This window comes from Rhincodon typus, chromosome 8 (assembly GCF_021869965.1).
Source record: "Rhincodon typus isolate 14 chromosome 8, sRhiTyp1.1, whole genome shotgun sequence".
Taxonomy (NCBI): Eukaryota; Metazoa; Chordata; class Chondrichthyes; order Orectolobiformes; family Rhincodontidae; genus Rhincodon; species Rhincodon typus.
In genome coordinates, this window is record NC_063339.1 from 65,028,274 (window position 1) to 65,048,012 (window position 19,739).

A 19,739-nucleotide genomic window follows, 5' to 3' on the forward strand; every position below is an offset into this window, starting at 1 on the left:
CCATCCCCGCCTCTTCGACCTGTTTGTTTCCTCTCCACCTATCCTCTCCTCTATCCATCTTCTATCCGCCTCCCACTCTCTCCCTATTTATTTCAGAACCCCCTTCCCCTCCCCCTTTTCTGATGAAGAGTCTAGGCCCGAAACGTCAGCCTCTCTGCTCCTATGATGCTGCTTGGCCTGCTGTGTTCATAAAGAGAACTCAGGTTCATTTTTGGGTGGGTTGTTGAAGCAGACATCTGTTTTCGAAGTAATCTAATTGTATACTGTATATAAACTGTATACCTCCTTACTGTCATTTTATTTTTATTGTCAGACCTGTATGTGGAATAAGGGGCAAAACTCTGATTATTAATCTGCCTGGTAGCAAGAAAGGTTCACAGGTAGGAGTCATCATTACTTCTATTGTCTCTGTACCACAAATTGTGGCCCTGTTTTGTATTAAACACAAGTGTTGTGAATGCAACTAATTGAGCTTCCTTTGTGTTCTCTTATCTCACCCTCTGTTGTGACCGTCTTCGCTCCCCAGATAACATGCAATGTTTATATATCTCTGTTATGTTTATCTGCTTCATTACATATCTGTTTTTCTGTGGTAAAGTTCTTATTTAAAGCGCAACAAAAAATAGACTGAGTATTTAAACTATAAAATCAGTTCTCCTGTTTAGTGCTGTGGAATATTTTTATGATCTCAGTCAAGACCAGCAATTTGTTTTTAAAAGAATGAAATCCAAATCCTCATTGTTTACTGAAAGAATGAACACAAAGATTTCACAGTTTAAAACAAAAGCATTACAGTCGAACAAAGCAAACACAAAATTTTAGGTAACTATGTATATTCTAAAATTCTGAATTAATATTCATTAAACATGAATTAAAAGCCAAGTTGCAGTTGATTATTTAACAATAAGTTACACATTAAATAGAATTTAACCAAAGACCAATCTTAGGAATTGGCATGGCAATCCCCTCAGCATATACTATCACCAATGTCACTCAAAGCATCCTTCAAACCTTGTCTTCTTCACAAAGAATTTCAGGTCCCCCTCTTGTGGGATTTAGCCTGATCCCCAGCTAACAGCAGCCCACAACCACTGTGAATCTGTGGGCCTGCTCTTCATCAAATGTGTTGATGGCGTACAACCACCAACTTCAAGTAACAGGAACAATTGCAGCAACTGTGTTTTTGGCTATTCCCAGCTTCTGGATCTAGCCTGTCTTCTTCAGATTGTCTGCATTGTCCCACTGGGATCACCAGCTGGGCTCCAATGGTTCTCTGCCCTTTTGGTTCACCCTGTTGCAGTCTCCTCAGAGGTTTTGATTTCCAATCGCAGTTTCAGTCTTAGTTACCTGAGAAAATGAGAGGGTCACTTTGTTTTCTTATTTTGCCTTTTCAATTTCCTTTATCATTTAGGGTCTGTGTTAAAATAGATATTTGAAACCATGAATCCCATTACAATATCCTTTAATAAGCCACGACCATGAATTTCGTGATCTTATGAACAGGAAACCCTCAAAAAATACTAATAGTTACAACATTACAAATATGACAAAAACACACCTTTGCATTCTGTAAAACCATTGCTTGTTGCAGACTGAAGGTGGTAATGTTGTTTTGAGTTTCTCTTGCTTTTTTAATTTCTTAAATTGGGTTGACACAGTAAGCTCTGTTAGCAATCCTGCATGTTGACTGAGGTTTATATTTTTTGATCATTTTTAATCTGACTTTTGCATTATGTGCAGGAATGCTTCCAGTTTATTCTTCCTGCCCTACCTCACGCTATTGACTTATTGCGGGATGCAATTGTGAAGGTGAAAGAAGTTCATGATGAGCTGGAGGACCTCCCATCTCCTCCACCTCCATTGTCTCCACCCCCTACTACCAGCCCACATAAACAGACAGAAGACAAAGGAGTTCAATGCGAAGACGAAGAGGAAGAGAAGAAAGACAGTGGAGTAGCTTCAACCGAAGAGAGTTCATCCTCGCACATTACTGCAGCAGCCATTGCAGCCAAGGTAAGAAGCCTTGCACTGAACAGGGGTATTCATACATATAGAATCAAACCTACCTATTTCATTGTTACCCATCAAATCATTTTTGCTTGTTTTTCTCCAGTTGCCTGTATTTTCCTGTCATAGTGCTGATAGTTGTGTTGTACATCAGAACTTCCAACTTGTACACAGTCCCGCTCCTGTCATGGCTAAAGGTGGTAAACCTGTCCCTGGTTTCATTGGTCATCACTCTCATACTGCCATCAGTGCAGGAGAGCCGGTAAGAGACACCAAGAGGCATTAAAAGTAAACACTTGGCACGACATCGTGCTACTGTGAGGAAATGAACCACTTGCACTGATTTTATTGTTTCAATTAGACTTTAGCCATTTAGATTATACTTTTCAACATATTCATCTTGTTAAATGGTCATCAAATTATGTATCTTCATAATTGTGATTGTTTCCCATTGTTCTCATTGACTTCATGTGACTCATTCACTAATTTATTTCTCATTTGTCACTCAGCACCCAACATAAATATATCTTTGTACATAAGAGGTACACTTTTTTTCATTGCTTGACTAAATGACTAAATGCCTTCCCTTTAGGACAGCCTGCGGGATTAAATATTGAGTGGTAGAAATGTTAAGCTAGATTTAAGTAGTTGGTAGAAAAATAAAAATACCCAAAAATGCAATTTATAAGCAATGCAGTAGTTGTTACAGACACAGACTATAAACATAAAAGTTGTTTGAAAATATAAGGCAAAACACAGCTTTTTATTTCTCATAGTTCTGAATTTGTCAGGATACAAATTAAAAATGATTATGGAATTTATAAAGTTGTTGATACAAAAACTACAGGAATGCTTAGGCGTTTGGTCTGTGACAGTGTGTACTTCTCACAGAAGTTAATATAGATTTTCAGTTACCTTTGAATTAGAATTAACTTTTAGAGAATTTTGTTTGCAATTATGGGGGATGAAAAAGACCTGACTGATTTTCAAAATGCTAACTTTTTTTAGACGTGTTTCAAATTTGCTTTGATAACTGCAACATTACTTTTGAGTATATAAGTTGCCAGTAATATCTGGAACAGATCAGAGAGTATTTTGTATTGCTGATTGTTAAATCTCGACCAACTGAAGTGAGCCCCACCAATCGCAGTTTATTTTTAATGTCTTTATCATTACTGCATTAATCTTTGTCACAGACATTCGTAAATATTTCAAACAAACTTCTAATGGATATCTAATTTCTTTTTAAATTAAAAATTCCAATTTGCACTGCATGTTTATTTTGCCTTTTCAATTTCTATGAAGATATTAAATTAGTGGATCCCAATTCAAAAATGGTATAAGCCACTGCACAAAACGCTGATGTTTAGGAAAACATACTTTGCAGAAGTGATCGCTGCTGCCATATTAGTGCAAGTGATCAATTTCCAGAAGTTTAATGATACAGTAGAAATGTTTGGTACAATTTATCAATTTTAATTAATATATTTAATGATTGATATTATGTATGAAATTATTGAGCTTATTGTCCATTTATGTTACCATGACGCAGTAATGGAATTATAACATGTCCCAATCAGTCTATAATGTAGAGTTAGAATTATCAGTATGATGTTTATTAATGGAGAAGAGTTGGGGGATTGTAACATAAACCATTGCATTGAATTAAAAGTATTGTCTTTTAGTGATGCTTATTGCTTTAATTCTTGTCAACTTCGCAGTTTAGGAATTGGGCAACACTGAGTACAAGTGTAACAACTATCGGATTCGAAGAAACAGTGATAAATTGAGTTATTATAATTATTATAGTTACTGTTTAAAATTGACACTTGTGCCTTTGCATGTAAAGTGAAATACTATCTGATTCACAGTATGTTCCAAAAATAGGAGAAAATCCACTTTCAGTTTGCTTGTATTAAATACAAAGATGAATTGAACTCTAAGTGAATATTTGTTGTAATTTATTATCTTCAGCATTTTTTATACTTTCAGATCCCAGACTCAATCATTTCTCGTGGTGTCCAAGTCCTTCCACGAGACAATGCATCGCTGAGCACAACTCCATCGGAATCACCGCGAGCTCAAGCTACATCACGCCTGTCCACAGCTTCTTGTCCGACACCAAAAGTAAGTCATCCTCGGTGTATCCTGTAGAGTCTGTGCATTTAATTGTATAATTAAGGATTGATCACTTGTCCTAGAACAAAACAATGGTTGAGGATTGCCTCGAAAGCAGGAATACAATGCTTTGTAACTAAATTGAAATGACATCTTTAATAATAAAACAAAATTCAATTTATCTGAATTCAGAGCCCTTGCAAAGGAGCAAAAGTGCATTTTTATTTGTTTTCACTTAAGGAAAGCCACTTGGTATTTGAGAATTTGCATTACTTTAATAAAAAAAATTGGTAAGTGGGCTGACAATCTGACTTTATTTTCCACCTGAGTTAATGTATGCTGAGCTGTATTTTTAATTTAGCACAGTTTGACGTCCAGTGAATGGTACAATGCAAGTAAATCAATTTTCCTGGATTCCACTCAATAAAGTTTTGAACTAATGTATTCTGATTATGCAGAGCTCATTACCACCTAACTTCACAGATACCGTGTCGTTTTGCTTTTCCAAAAAGGTTATCTGAGAGCATGATAAAATTGTAGAATGTGAGGAAATAATTTGAAAAATTATCTCTTAAAATCTTACCTTGCTAGGGCTGAAAAATGTCTGACCAAATATTATACACAACTCTTGAAGTTCAAATCAGCAGTGTCTGGAATTATAAACGAGGCTATGTGAGAAATTCATACCTCGCTAGAATAGTTCTGATGTGAAAATTAGCCATTTGACCTAATGTACCTCAGTTCAGATCTTGGGAGGGGTATGTAGTTGTGATTGCTGATTTGTCCTCTCTCTTTGTGTCCTGATTTCTTAGCTTAGCACTTGCTTCTTTACAGTAAGATAAGAGGCAGAGACCTTTTCTTACAGCAGAGATGTCGTTTATGTGTCCACCCTGTACTTGTCTATCATACAATTGTCGTAGAAACCTTATACTCAATGATGCGCTTAAGTGCTCTTTCTTTTCGGAACCAGTATAGTGGCTGTAACAAATTCATATTGAACAGGAAAAGTTGTGACTTTTTAATGCTGTACTTCTTGCTTTCTGTTGTACATCCCACTTCTGTGGGAGGAAGATGTGTGAAGGAAAAAGAAAAATTAAAAACCATGCAAGAATGATTTCTTCATTTCAACAGCATTGACAATGTGAATTCACAACTCACTATTTTCAGTGTAGTTGAGAACATTTTTAGTGGGTCAGCTTTTGAATTGCAGGTTTGTCTTCTCATTGTAAAACTGCTCGAACTAATGTTCCCTTTCACCATTCCCCCAGCCAGCCATGTTACACCACTGTAGATCCAGAATCTGGTATTGATGATTTGAGCGAGTATTATATGCCTGTGTAAGCTTCTCCAAGATCTTCAGGGTTGGTTACAACCCATCACCTCAGCTCTTATACATAAACGTGCATCATCAAGAAAAGTTGAAGGACCAGCCTCCACATCATCAAGTGTCCTCTTTTTGTGAACAATTTTATATCAATCATCTTATTTGTAACATCTTAGTTAGCCATGGATATCATTAATTAAGCTGTATTATCTGGCTGTAAGTTAATTCTGTTCACTGTATGCTTCCAAATCTCTGACAGCAATATGCACAGCGACACTTAGCGTTGACTCATTGAGTCGTTTTCTCATCATTCACCCAGTCAAAAAAAACATACTATTCCCTTAGTTTTGTAAAATAGCAATTAAATTGTTTTTATTTAAATGTATTGATTTTCAATTTGCAATCATGTCAGTAATGAGCTCCCTTTTAAAATCTTCCTTGAAGTGTCCGTCGCCTGATTTATTGTTGCCACACGTGTAGTTTTGGTTATGGTGCACGGCAATTAATTCAGGTGGCATAATTCCGCAGGCAGAATGCACTAACATTAATCTGGACTCTTGGGAGCTCTAAATAGCTTTTGATAAATCTGCCACCCTTCATGTGGTTACAGATAGATGCTACATTCATGATGTGAACATGAAATCTGGTTCCAAGAGGAAGTTAAACTCTCATGTGACAAAAAAGATAATGAAAAATACTTATATGCCTGGTTAGTTCTGTAATAAGCGGCAATGTTTGCTGGTTGCGACTAGTCAAAAATGTGGTGAATTCAGTCTTTACATCATATTTGTACTTAAATCTGTAATTATGGTTGCTGTTTCAGTTATTCCCCATGAGTCACATCATTGTTCAAGTTTTGAAGCCATGGTTTGAAAATATCAAATTCTACATTAAGATGCAGATTGTACATTATGTTTAATTGTTACTCTTGTTCACAAAAATTATATTGCAGCTGCCCTTAGGTCAAGCAGTCAGATCCAGTGAGGTGAGCTTTCCTGTATGAATGAAGCATTAATTGGATCAAATGAAATCAGAAAACCCTGAAAATAGTCAGCAAGTCTCGCGGCATTTGTGGAGTCAAAAACAGAGTTAACATCTCAGGTCAGCAACCTTTCGTCAGTTCTGCCAGTTCCGACAAAGGATCATCAACCTGAAATGTTAGCTCTGTTTTTCTGTATCCACAGGTACTGCTGAGTATTTCCAATATTCTCTGTTTTTAATTCCTGTACCCAGCATCTATGATCCTTTGCTGCCCTAAACTGGAACAGGTGATAATTGGAAATTCCAGAGGGCAGCATCACTTCCCACCCATGTCAAAAGAGCTAGAGTTTGATTGTTTTCCAGAGTTCTTCAAAGACAAATGTATGTGTTGAAACACATTTGGCCATGGTAACAACACTTAGTCAGTGATTGATTACCTGCTGTGACCACCCTTTCAAGTGAAACAGAAACCAAAAGGAACAGAATGAAAGACACAAAGGTTCAGTGCAAGCTTAATCCTTTATGTATCTTTACAAACCTTTATATGCCAGACGTGTTCATTATTTTATAGGTTCGCAAAGATTTCATCTTAGAGATTCAGGTCAAAAAAGAATTATTTAAAAATTGTGAGTTGTAAGTCATAATTTGTATGTTTTACAGTGCAGAATGCACTTCATGTTCAGCACAAGCAGTCAGGTATTCTCATAGCAATAATGTTACTTATAAATGGGTCTGAAAGCATTAACACTGAGGAATTTCATAAGCAGAACCTACTATCATATGGACTTGTGGGCAGAACAACTTACACTTTGAAAGAATGATACATGGCATTTGGTCCTCCTCAAACGCTCTATAACAATGTCTGTCATACATATGTAACTTGTAACAAGTGACTAAGATGTAGTAAACTTTATCCTGTTAACTTTAAGAGATTCGTCTAGTTAGGATATGGTTTTCCTCCACCACACGAGACAAAGCAGCTCCTGTAGTTTCCTACACTTGAAGAGGATAGTGGCAGCACCATCATCATAAACAGCAGCTCACAGAAATTCGTGGGCTGGTGTAACCAACCAGCAGTGACCAGTATGTAATATGTGGGCCGAACGTGAGTTGCGACTATCTTTAATTCAGTTCCTAAGTTTCCTTCGTTGTGTTTGTGTACGAAATAAGTTTCCACAACTTCAAGCTGTTTGAACTTTAAAACTAGAAAAGGGTGCTGTCTAACTAGTGGTGTTTGAAACAGTTAGGAAATGGCCTTTACAATTCCTTCAGTGCAAGCTGTTTTGAAACTTGTTCTCCTTCACTGTACATTGCTTTGCAGATCTCAGCCAGACACTCCCTCTGGCCTTGTCTGTAGTAACAAAGGTAATATTGTTGAAGATAATAAAATCATTCTGTGGCAGTACTGTATCTGAAGTGTATGGAGGGGTGTGGTATTGTGCAAGAGATGGGATGTTGAGACAGCAAACCCACAGAAGGTAGAAGATGGGGGTTAGAGAGAAAGCAGAGGAAAGAGTATCATAGGTCATAGAATCCCTACAGTGTGGAAGCAGGCCCTTCGGCCCAACAAGTCCACACTGACCCTCAGACATCCCACCCAGACACATCCCCTATAAACCCACCTAATCTACACATCCCTGAACACTATGGGCAATTTAGCATGGTCAATCCACCTAGCCTGCACATCTTTGGACTGTGGGAGGAAACCGGAGCACCCGGAGGAAACCCATGCAGACACGGGAAGAATGTGCAAACTCCACACAGACAGTTGCCCGATAGTGGAATCAAACCCGGGTTCCTGGCACTGTGAGGCAGCAGTGCTAACCACTGAGCCACCGTGCCACCCATTTTAATTATTGAATTCAAATTCTACCATCTGCCGTGGTGTGATTTGGACCTGGATCCCCAGAACATTAGCTGGGTTTCTGGAGTAATAGTCTAGTGATAATACCACTCTGCCAATCCCCAACCTCTAGACCAGTGAAGTAAGAAAAAATAACCTATTCTAATCTTCTCAGGCCAGGTTACATGCATATCTAAACAGACCTGAAATTCAAACTTGTGTTGACATTGTGTATCACAGAATGAAAGGATACAGGTCCACAAACCCAAAGTTGTACTTTTAGTGTTTTGTCAATCACACCATTGTTGGAGATGCCAGGAGGATGTTAAGCACTTCTGTACAGCGCAGGACAGAAACATTTTGTCTATAAAGATATCAGCAGGTTGTCAATGCTCTAACATTCATCCAAAGCTTCCAGAAATGGACGATCCATCTTGAAGAGAAGCTCACAGGGGCATTAAAAATATGTCTGTTGATTAACAGTCAGGGGATAATCTAATTGGGCAATGCAGAAAGTTTTTACTTTCCAATTAGCAATGCATCATGTGGACGGATGTATTGGGACACAAATCATGGGCCATAATGTTGTGTTTTGTGTTGAAACTTCCAGTTATACTTTCAACGAAAGTTAGCAATTCCAAGTTGTTTGGCAAAGGCAGTGAGAATCCTCCCTTAACATTTCAGTCCAGAAGGTGAATGCGACTGAGAGGGAAAATGAACTTTCGATCACATTGACTTTTTTAAAAAATCAAAGAAGTGTTACTTTCTTTGAGTATAATTTTCAAATGTATAAATGAGATATAAAAATCATGCCGAGAAATTAGCTATGTCCCCTTCATTTGAAGTGAGCTGGATTTTTTTCATTGAACCAAATGAAAGGATTCGCAATTCTGCGAGGCACGTAATGTTATTTCTGGCAAGTTATAATGAATCATTAAGTATTCTGGAAATTACTGACAATGTGAAAAAGGAATCCTAAAATAAATGTGCTGCTTTGATGCCACTACCAGGCGTTTTTGACTGGAATATGAAAATAGAACACTGAGTCAATATTGGCACGAGGGTGCTGTGTGGACAGCTGCCAACCTATAAGTGAGCAGCAACAATGTATCAACATTTATGCAGCTGAAGTTTAGAGTAACGGTCACCATACCCTAGAAAGGACATCATTGCATTTAAGATGGTGCAAACCAAACCAATTCCAGATACTAAGAATTGAAATTATGAAGGAGATTTGAGGAATTATGCTTATTTTCTTTAGCAAGTTGTCAGAATCAAATTTGTTGTCAAGGAATGCCAGAGAACATGGACACATTGAAATTGACAGACTGCTTGAATTTAAAAGACAGTTAGATGAACTTCCAGAGAAAGAAGACTTTAAAAGTTTTGAGAAGACAGCTTAGGAACTGTCAGAAAGAACCAGTCTTGGTGAGCCTGCATGTCTTTCCTTACAGAAAAAGGTTCCTGCATTATGAGTATATTTTTATTCATTAGAATAATTCTTCTTTCATTGCAACAAATTATCAGGGATAATGTTAAATTTCTAAATAGAGAAAGACACTCCTCTTGGGTCAATTCCCTCAGTTCAAAGTGTGAAGAGGAAAAACTAGTTCAATACTTGCACTTAATATTTGCTCAGCCATCACAGTACTTTCATTAGACCAAGATTACGTTTTTACAGAACAGCCATTTGATTTCTTTTTAAAGGACTATTCCAAGGAAACAGTACAATAACGACTTTAGGCTGAAGTTGCATTTTCATTTTTTTTGAGAGATTATCAATGAAAACCGGATCCTTGAAAGGAGTTCTGGATTGTCCCTGTCCACTGCCACCTTCCTTTACCAAGCTGTCTTCGCTTTTAATAACTGCTCCTTCAACTTGTCTCACTTTCTCGATGTTTCTTGCTTTCAAAGGTGTGGCTGTGGGTATTCGTGTGGGCCCCAGTTATGTCTGTCTCTCTGAGGGGTATGTGGAACATTCTTGGTTTACAGTGCTACTTGGGCCCCTCCCACAACGCTTTCTCCAGTACATTGATAATGTCAGCTTCCTGCTCTCATCAACAATCAGAAAAATCCATCTGTTCTGCTTCCATTTTGCTTCCAATTTCACCCACCTCTCCTTCACCTGATCCATCTCATTTCCGTCCTTGACTTCTATTTCTATTTTTAGGGTTCAGCTAGCCACCAGTATCCATTACAAAACCGAACAAGTCCTAGTTGCCTTGACTGCATTTCATCACACCCTGCTTCCATTCCATTCCATTCTCCCATTTCTCTGTCTTCATCACATCTGTTCCAGTAGAGTCATTTTCCCCAGGTTGCTTCTAACATGTCCCTCTTTTTTGCTCAACAGAGGATTACCACTGCTTACCACTACCCTCCGTAGTTGACAGGGCTCTCAGGTGTGTCTGACCCATTTCCCACACATGTGCCCTAACCCTCTTCCCAACCTCCATCCTCCTAGAACAAAAGCAGTGTTACCATTGTCCTCACATTCCACCCCACCAGCCTTTATATTCAAAGGATTATCCTTCACTACCTCCAGGAGGACGTCACTATCAACCCAAAAGATGTCATTTCTGACACTACTCTGCTGTTGGTGTTAGTTTATTAACATGGATAGAGGATTGGCTAACTAATAGCTGGCAGGGAATTGAGATAAGAGGGTCATTTTCAAGATGGCAAGCTGTAACTAGTGGCGTACTATAGGGACCAATGCTCTGGCTATAATTATTTACAATATATATTAATGACACGTATAGCAGATGTGAATCTACTATCACCAAGTTTGCGGATGGCACAAAAATAGTTGGGAAGACAAGTTGTGAGAATGATGCAGAGAGTCCACAGACAGTGACAGAGATTGGCAAATACTTCATAGATTTGAGGTTGTGCACTTTCAGGAAAAATAGAAGAGCTGAATATTAGTCAAATAGGGAAGGACTGCAGAAAGTTGCAGCACAGAGGGATTTGAGGGTTCTCCTGTACGAATCACAAAAACCTAGTATCGAAATTCAGTGGGTGCTAGGGAATGGAAATTAAGCCTTTGTTTCAAAGGGAATTGATCATAAGAGTATGGAGGTCTTGCTAAAGTTACACAATGCAGTAGTCAGACATGACTGTGAACACTTGCGGTCCCCTTGTCTACTGGCATTGGAAGCAATGAGAAGGTTCACAAGATTGATTCTGGGCATGAGAAGAAATTGAGTAGATTGAGCCTGAACCCATTGGCATTGATAAAATGACAGGTGACCTTCTTGAAATATACAAGATTTTTAGGGGCCTTGACAAGGTAGATGCAAGGAAGTTGTTTCCCCTTGTGGGAGCATCGAGGATCAAAGGGCATAATCTCAGAATAAGGAGTTGCCCACTAAGACAGACTTGTTGGAACTCCTTTGCAATAAGTTTGTTTGGTGGCTATAATTGCGAATTTCCATCAGCTGCAAGCAGAAATTAACTCAAAGTGTTCCAGATACTGGATGTAGAGTCTTCAGAACAGCAGACTTGATTGAATAAAGCAATAATAGATTTGATAGATAGGAATGAATGAGCAATGAAACACGTGAAATAAGCTCACTTATTTCAGTTTCACAAGCAGAAAGGTCAGAAAAGTAAAATCAGCAATTGAACTGAGGAAAAACTGAGTTAACATAGAAAACTAAACCAGATACACTGCTTTACGGTATGCATTTTCTTGCTGCATTCTCTACACGTAACAGGCATGAGGCAATGGTCACAAGCGATAATTCAGTCATGGATGAGCAATGTGCATAACTTGGTGTTTTGACTTGATGAATCAACTTTACAAGCTGCAAGTTGTCATTGCAAGCAATATTTGAATTAATATGATAGAACACACAGGTTTTCATTGACCAGAAAAAGCTACAGATGCAAGATTTCATCCAAAAATCATTGGTTGTTTTAGAATTGCAAGGTAATAATATTTCGTGCATCAGAATGTTCATAAAACATCAGTGAACAGTTGAAATCAAGTTCTTTTTAAATGGAAGGTTGGCTATGTCTAATTATTCTAGAATACCAGAACAAATGATTTTTGACATTTTACCTGAGAAAATGATTCATTCATTCCTGAACTTGAAACGGTCAGATGATGATAATGGAAAATGGTGTTCAAAATCGAGTAAACCTCATTAGCAGCAGCCCTTCTAATAACTTTCAAGCACTTATGGAATGGGTATTGAAGGAGGATGCATATGTACAGGAAGATTCAAAAAAGTGATTGCACGCAGACAGGCAGGGGAAAATGATTACACTTGTCTGAAAAGTGAACAATTAATTCCAAATTGTCAACATTTATTCAGAAAATTCAGCCCAAGGTACCGAAAACAATTTTTAAAATTCCGAAGGAAATACATCTTCATTCTAACAAAGGCCAATACACAGGCTTCACCAGTTTCTTCTGAACAAAGACCATGCTGTGGGCAGTAAGATTCAGTTGAGTATTTTTCACCTCTATTTGGTTGTGAAGCCACCATGTTTCTGAAATGTAAGCTTCACGAATGCCTCCAGAACTTGGAAAACAACACAATGCATAAAGCACTTTAACAAATGTCCCAAGGCATATTAAAAAGAACAGAAAATATGGGAACAGGTCAAATAAGAAGATTTGTGTCAGATGAGCAAAGGCAGAGAGATTTTGGGGGAGAATTCCAGAACCTAGAGCCTAAGCAATTGAAGACATGTCCACCAACAGTGGAGCACAGGGTTCAAAATAACTTATTTTTGTGAGACCCTCTTGAGGGTGCCTTTTTTATTTTTTGGAGGGGGTACCTTTCCAATATTAATGACTATTTTTAGATAATGTGATCACTTAGTAACATTGCCTTCTACAGAAAGCTGAATTTATTATTGTTTTCATCTTTCAAAAAATGCCAAAGATTGTATACAGATAGATATGTCATTTAACTTAGAATCTATGACTATGATGTTGTAGTTAATTTTTGATAAATAAAGCTGCCACACTTTGTTACCAACATGGGATCATGGAAGAACTGAACTGACATAATTGATGTTGAACCATTCAAATTTAGTGGATGATGATCTAGGACAGGAATTTCCTGTTGAAAATCTGACTAGTTGTGAATGAATAAGTTCCAAGCATTTTCTCTGATAAAATATCAAAAATGTTAGTTCTTTGGCTTCACCCAACCACTCGCAGGTTGTGACCATTTCTCCTACGACCATAAACGCATATACCCCTTTTTCAAGTCATCCTCCTCCTCGACTGAGCAGTTGTGGGAACAACGATTGCCCCCTGTACCCACCTTTTAAACTCCAGAAATCATCTGTGTAATATGGGATTTGAGTACTTTACTATCGTCTTCAACAAAAGTTCTGCACAATCATTTGTTCTGGCATTCTAGAATAATTAGATGTAACCAACCTTCCTTTTAAAAAGGACTTGATTTCAACTGTTCACCAATGTTTTATGAACATTGTCCCACAAGAAATATTATTTCCTTGCAAAGGTAATGCAACCGATGATTTTTGAATGAAATCTTGCATCTGTACCCTCTCCTGGTCAGAGACAACCTACATGTTCTATCATAGCAATCAAAGTACTGCTTTAAATGACAATACGGCCTTATTAGCCCTGGGAGCAATGTTTGGCATGGCTTTCATAAAAGATAGCAAAGTTTGTTTAAAAGATAGCAAAGTTTGTTTAAAAGATCCTGCAGAGGGTCTGTGTGTCGCTGGCTGGACCAGTATTTCTTGCTCATTCTTAATTTCTCTTGTGAAGGAAGTGGTGAGCCAGTTTATTGAATCTATGTAGTCCACGAAGGAGTAGACACACCACAGGACAGGAGTTTTGATCCAGTGACAATGAAGGAACAGTGGTATTTTACCAAGTCTGAATGATGGAGAAGTTGCAAGTTATGGCATTCCCCATTCATCTGCTACCCTTGTCCTTCTAGGTGATCGATAGAGAGTCGCAAGGGGGAAAGGTGCTGTTGAACAATCCTTGGGGAGGTACTGCCATGCATCCTGTAGATGGTACTCAATGCTGCCACTGTGCATCAGTGGTAGAAGTGAATGTTGAAGGTGACCAGTGCTGCACCAATCAAGCGGACTGCTTTGACCTGGGTGGTATTGAGTTTCTTGAGTGTCGTTGGAGCTGCACTCCTCCAAGCACATGAGAAGTATTCGCAAACACTTCTGACTTGTGCTTCAGAGATGGTGGACAGATTTTGGGGAGACAGGAGGTGAATTAGTCATCACAGAATTCTGACTCTCTCACCTGCTGTCTTAGTTACAGTGTTTAGTGGCTGTTCCAGTTCAGTTTTTGACCAGTGGTAACACCCAGGATTTTGATAGTGGAAGATTCAATCATAGTAATGTTATTTGTATTAATACAGCAATCAGGGTTTCCCCAAGTGCTTTCCAGCCCATAAAGTAATTTTGAAAGAGCTAGCCATTGTACTAGAAGAGGTAGCATTTCATTTCATTAGCCTGTGAAAATAATAGGAAGCCTGCAATAGGTCCCATCAAATCCAGAGTTGTCCCCAAGCCAGAGGTGACATGAAAGGCCTTTTGTGTTTGCTGTGCTCATTAGGGTCCCATGTTAATATGCTAAAAACAACAGATGCAATATTGTTTTTTACCGATAAGTGAAAAGACCGAAAGATATATGAGCAGGATTAGATCTTTGGCCAATCAAGTCTGCTCTACCATTTGATCATGGCTGATAGGTTTCTAAACTCCATTCTCCAGCATTTTCCCAAAACTCTTGATCCCTTTACTAATCAAACATGTATCTATCTCTGTCTTAAATACACTCAATGACTTGGCCTCCACAGCTTTCTGGCAATAAGTTTCACAGATTCACCACCCTCTGGCTGAAAAAATTCTCCTCAGCTCAGTTCTAAAGGGTTGGCCCTTCACTCTGAGGATGTTCCCTTGGATCCTTGTCTCTCCTACTAGTGGAAACATCTTATCTATGTTCCCTCTACCCAAGCCTCAATATTCTGTAAGTTTCAATCAGATCCCTATTCATCCTTTTAAACTCCATCAAGTACAGACCCAGAGACCTTAACCACTCCTCCTATGACAGGCCCTTCATCCCCGGGATCATTCTTGTAAACCTCCTCTGGATCTCTCCAAGGCCAACACATCCCTCTTTAAATGCAGGGCCCAAAATTGCTCCCAATATTCCAAATGCGGTCTGACTAGAGCTTTATGCAGTCTCAGCAGTACATGCACCTATATTCTAGACCTGTCCAAATGATTTTCTAACATTGCATTGGCCTTCCGAACTGCCATCTGAACCTGTTAATCTTTAGCGAATCCTGACCCAGGACTCTCTTTTTTTGTGCTTCAGATTTAGAAGCATTTGAAAAATGCTTCCCTATTTTGTAAATAGTCCCAGCCTCTATTCTTCCTATCAAAGTGCATAATCTCACACTCTGCCACATTGTATTCCATCTGCCACTTTTTTGCCCATTCTCCTTGCCCGTCCAAATCTTTCTGCAGCCAGCCTGCTTCTTCAACACTGCCTGTCCTGCCATCTATCTTTGTGTCATCTGCAAACCTAGGAACAACACCTTCTGTTCCTTGGTACAGGTCATTAGCGTATGACATGAATACTTGTGGTCCCAGCAAAATATTCACTTTCTGGTTTTGAAGCTAAAAATTGCATTAGCCTCTGAAAACAAAACCATTTGCTCAGTAATTTCTGAGACGTGACCTCAAGTTCATGAAAAACAAAATGTTAGGCACCAGCCAGGAACATGCGAGAGCAATCAAGTCTAAAGTTAGCAAAGACATAGGTGAGGGTTTCAGCAGCAGATGAGCTGTGCCAGGGAGCGAAGGCAAGCGATATTTCACAGGTGAAAATTGGCACCGTACATTCTGTGTTGGCAGAGTGCATGTTCTGTTTACTCTTCACCTTTTTTGCTCTTCACTTTTTAAAAAATACTTACAGTTAGTCATTCCTTAACTAAAAGTGAAACCTCAAAATTCCAGGCAGTGTTGCTGTAAAGCCAGTTCTTAGCACTGTGCAGAAGCAACCCTTCCTGCAGTGATTTTTCCCTCCTCAAAGACGATCCTTTTGAAAATTGGCTCACGATTACACGTAGCTGTCGTGCCCAGTTGTAGTACATGTTGTTAGAAAGCAGCAAGCTTCCCAGAGAATCTGGGAGTGAGAAAGAATATGTGTTACTGCCGTGCAAGTTTTAACAATTTCAACACCAAATTGATTTAAACGTTTCTGCCAATATTCTGCTGTTGTGAACCATTTGGTTTATTCATTTCTCAGGCACCTTTCCTCCAATTTTTATCCAAATTTGTACCTTACATGAACCTCCCATTGGAATAGGAGTAATAATTGATAGTGTGCACATTACATAGCATTTAACACAACTGTAACACCTCAACTATTAAAAATTAAATTGTTTTATCATGCTGTTGCAAATAATTAAATGTATACTCACTATTTCCGAGTCTTACAGTGACTTTCTAACCAGCTAGTTCATTATGTTTCGGTTTGTTGCTGGTTAAAGACTATTCAATTGACTTGTTGGAAGCTTCTCAACAGTCATGTCTAATTGTCTCTTACAGAAAGATTGTAACCTCCTGTTTGATCTTAGTGTTAAGACCTCTTTAGATTGTGGAAGCTTTAGGTTTTCTCAGTGATTCTCGGGATTATATCAACATTAGTTTAGCAAGAGGCAAAGGGAGGAAGAATACTTTACAGCAAAACAGATATGGTGAATGGACTTATACACTTGGTGAATGGAATTATACATTCGAAGAAATGCACAACTAAATAAAACACATCCAACAACTTTGCTCATCTGTTTTACAACGCTAGGAATTTTGTTGTATCCAAATAGTTGCTTGATAATACAAAATTTGATTATTGCTTTAAAAATGTACATTTTGTTGAAACCTTTCATTTTGCAGCGTGTCCTCTGGTGCATCCTCCATGACAATACTTCTACCAGTTTGATTACATTTGCCAACCAATCACAGGTTCTTCTCATACAGTGTAAAAATGTTGTTCTCCATTTACATTGGCATTCTTGCGAACTGTCCTGATGAGTACGAGATGACAGACTTTGATAAAATTTTTTTTTTCAGGAGCACTCAAGTTTTGTAGTGTCCTCTGGCTTTGTTAAAACATGGAATTAGGAAGAACGTAGTAGTTTTGTCTTGTGTACTATTTATGCATGGAAGGTGAATAGTTGAGGAGTAGACACTCTAACAATTTTCTTATTCCACTTACCCAGTCATGAATCTTAAAGCAAACTTTGTAGTGCAAATACAAATCTCTGCACATGCTTTTTGTGGCACAATAAATGTATAAACTTATTTTTGCAAAATAGACCTGGAATAACAAAACTGAATCACCCACCATGTTTTCTGATTAGTATAAATACCAACACTGACAATATTTATTTACATTTTGCAACAGATTGTCACAAATTATCAAGCCAGAAATTAAACTCCTTCAGTTAAAATAAATTTGAAATTTATAAGTGCTGGCCCAGGCACTAGCAACATTTTTTTTTAACTTGATCTCTCTCTCTGCATTGTATTTGTGAGCTTGAAATTCAAAGTGGTGAGAGGAGGGGATCTGGCCAATTGTTCAAATCACTATCATAATTATGATAATCAGCTGCCACTATTGGCAATCTCAGTTTAAGCAGCACTATTCTGTAGTCACCAGTTTTACAAACTAAGCCATGACGTCGATCTGACAGCATCTGCAGACAGACAAAAATGGAGTTGACATTTCAACTCCAGTTCTGAAAAAGAGCCCCATTCAACTGAAAACGATAACTCTGTTTCTTTCTCTGCAGATGCTGTTAAACCCACTGAGTATTTCCAACACTTCCTATTTTTATTTTCAGATTTCCACCATCTTTTGCTTTAAAAAGTTTTAACTAGCTCGTCCACTCAGTCTTTTCTCGTAATCATTCCATTTTTAATGTAATTTTTTAATGTTTCATCCATTCATTCCTAATATGGCATTCTGAACAAAATTTTGCTCAGTGCTTATAGCACTGACAAGAGAATGTATCAAAAATACTATCCTTAAGAATGGCTGATATTAAGAGGGGACCTGAACTGTTGATGAATTATTGATTAAATTTGTGCAGCACCATTCAGCTGCTTGTTAATGTTCATTGTCAGAGATTCACAAAACATTAGGGGGTGGCAGTGGAATTGTAGTGTGTACTATGTAGAAAATTTAGAAGACTGAATACAACTGAGTTTAGAAAATTATAAGGTTATGCGACATGCCTGCATGATGATGACAAGCAGTGATGACTAGAAATTGAACTTTACTTCTCTGAAAATGTAAAATTATCTGTTGGTCTATGTGTTTAATAAACTATGTTTTTACTCCAAGTGGGTTAAGCAACACTTGACGTCAATAGTAAATCCTCTCTTACACATTTTCAGTTTACACCTGCCTGCGGCTTTCTCTCCAGATTGTTATCCTTTTTTAACGGTCACATACAAGCGATTAATTGGTACTCAAAAATCACTCAGTTGGTACGATTGCAAGGGTCAAATATTGCTCATAAATTCAGAATGGTCACTTGGATAGGTTGCAGCAATGTAGTTCATGTGTCTGGATTGAAACTCCAAAGGCACAGCCTCAGAATGAAGAGCCCTTCAGAATTGAGATGAGGAGAATTTCTTCAACCAGAGGGTGGTGAATCTGTGGAACGCATTGCCACAGAAGGCCAAGCTGTTGCGTTTATTTAAGACGGAAATAGCTAGGTCCTTGATTAATAAGGGGATCAAGGGTTACAGGATGAAGGCAGGAGAATGGAGTTGAGAAACAAGATCAAATGGCGGAGCAGACTAGATGAGCCAAATGGCCTACTTCTGCTCCTATATCTTATGGTCTTACCTACAACCTTGTTTTATCAACCTTGGTTTTTGTGCTTGAGTCTCAGAAGTGGGCATTGAACCCACAGTCTTCTAAAACATTCATAAACCACTGCAGCACATGAAAGAAAAATTCAGGAAGGTCGCTTGCAATCTGAATAGTTGAGCCAGATTTTAAGCATTTCAATCACAAACAGCCTGCTGCCATCCAAGAAATGGCCCCCAGATAAGTAGGATGTAGCCATAGCTAGCTCAAATATACCTCTTACATTCATATCTTTTGCACTCATTGTATACTTGTAGTCTAGTTTAGTGCTGGGAATGACAAGATGGCGCCGATACCGGATGACTCCTTGCGAGCTGCGTACAGCAGATCTAATTCCAGTGGGTAAACTACGTTGGCATGTCTGGTTGACACTTGTAACTCCCTGTTTTATTCCATTAATGCCCAGTGCTAAGAAACCAGCACTTTTAGGAGCAAATCTAATTTATCCCTCTCTGATTTAAATGCAATATTCTACAAAATTATTATGCATTGTTTCAACCAACACAAGGCAACCTCAGCAAATCATTGCATTTTAGATCCAGTTCTAAATTCAGACT

The 19,739-nt window shown here is 38.3% G+C and overlaps 1 protein-coding gene across 1 annotated transcript in view; it reads left to right on the forward strand.

Annotated features, from left to right (window-relative positions):
• LOC109914904 (gephyrin-like) overlaps positions 1–19,739 on the forward strand; it is a 161,883-nt gene that overhangs the window by 99,567 nt on the left and 42,577 nt on the right. Inside the window, exons 5-8 of the mRNA XM_048600442.1 lie at positions 314–380; positions 1,741–2,013; positions 2,114–2,269; positions 4,000–4,134. Of these exons, the coding sequence (XP_048456399.1) occupies positions 314–380; positions 1,741–2,013; positions 2,114–2,269; positions 4,000–4,134 (631 nt within the window). The remainder of the gene's footprint in view (positions 1–313; positions 381–1,740; positions 2,014–2,113; positions 2,270–3,999; positions 4,135–19,739) is intronic.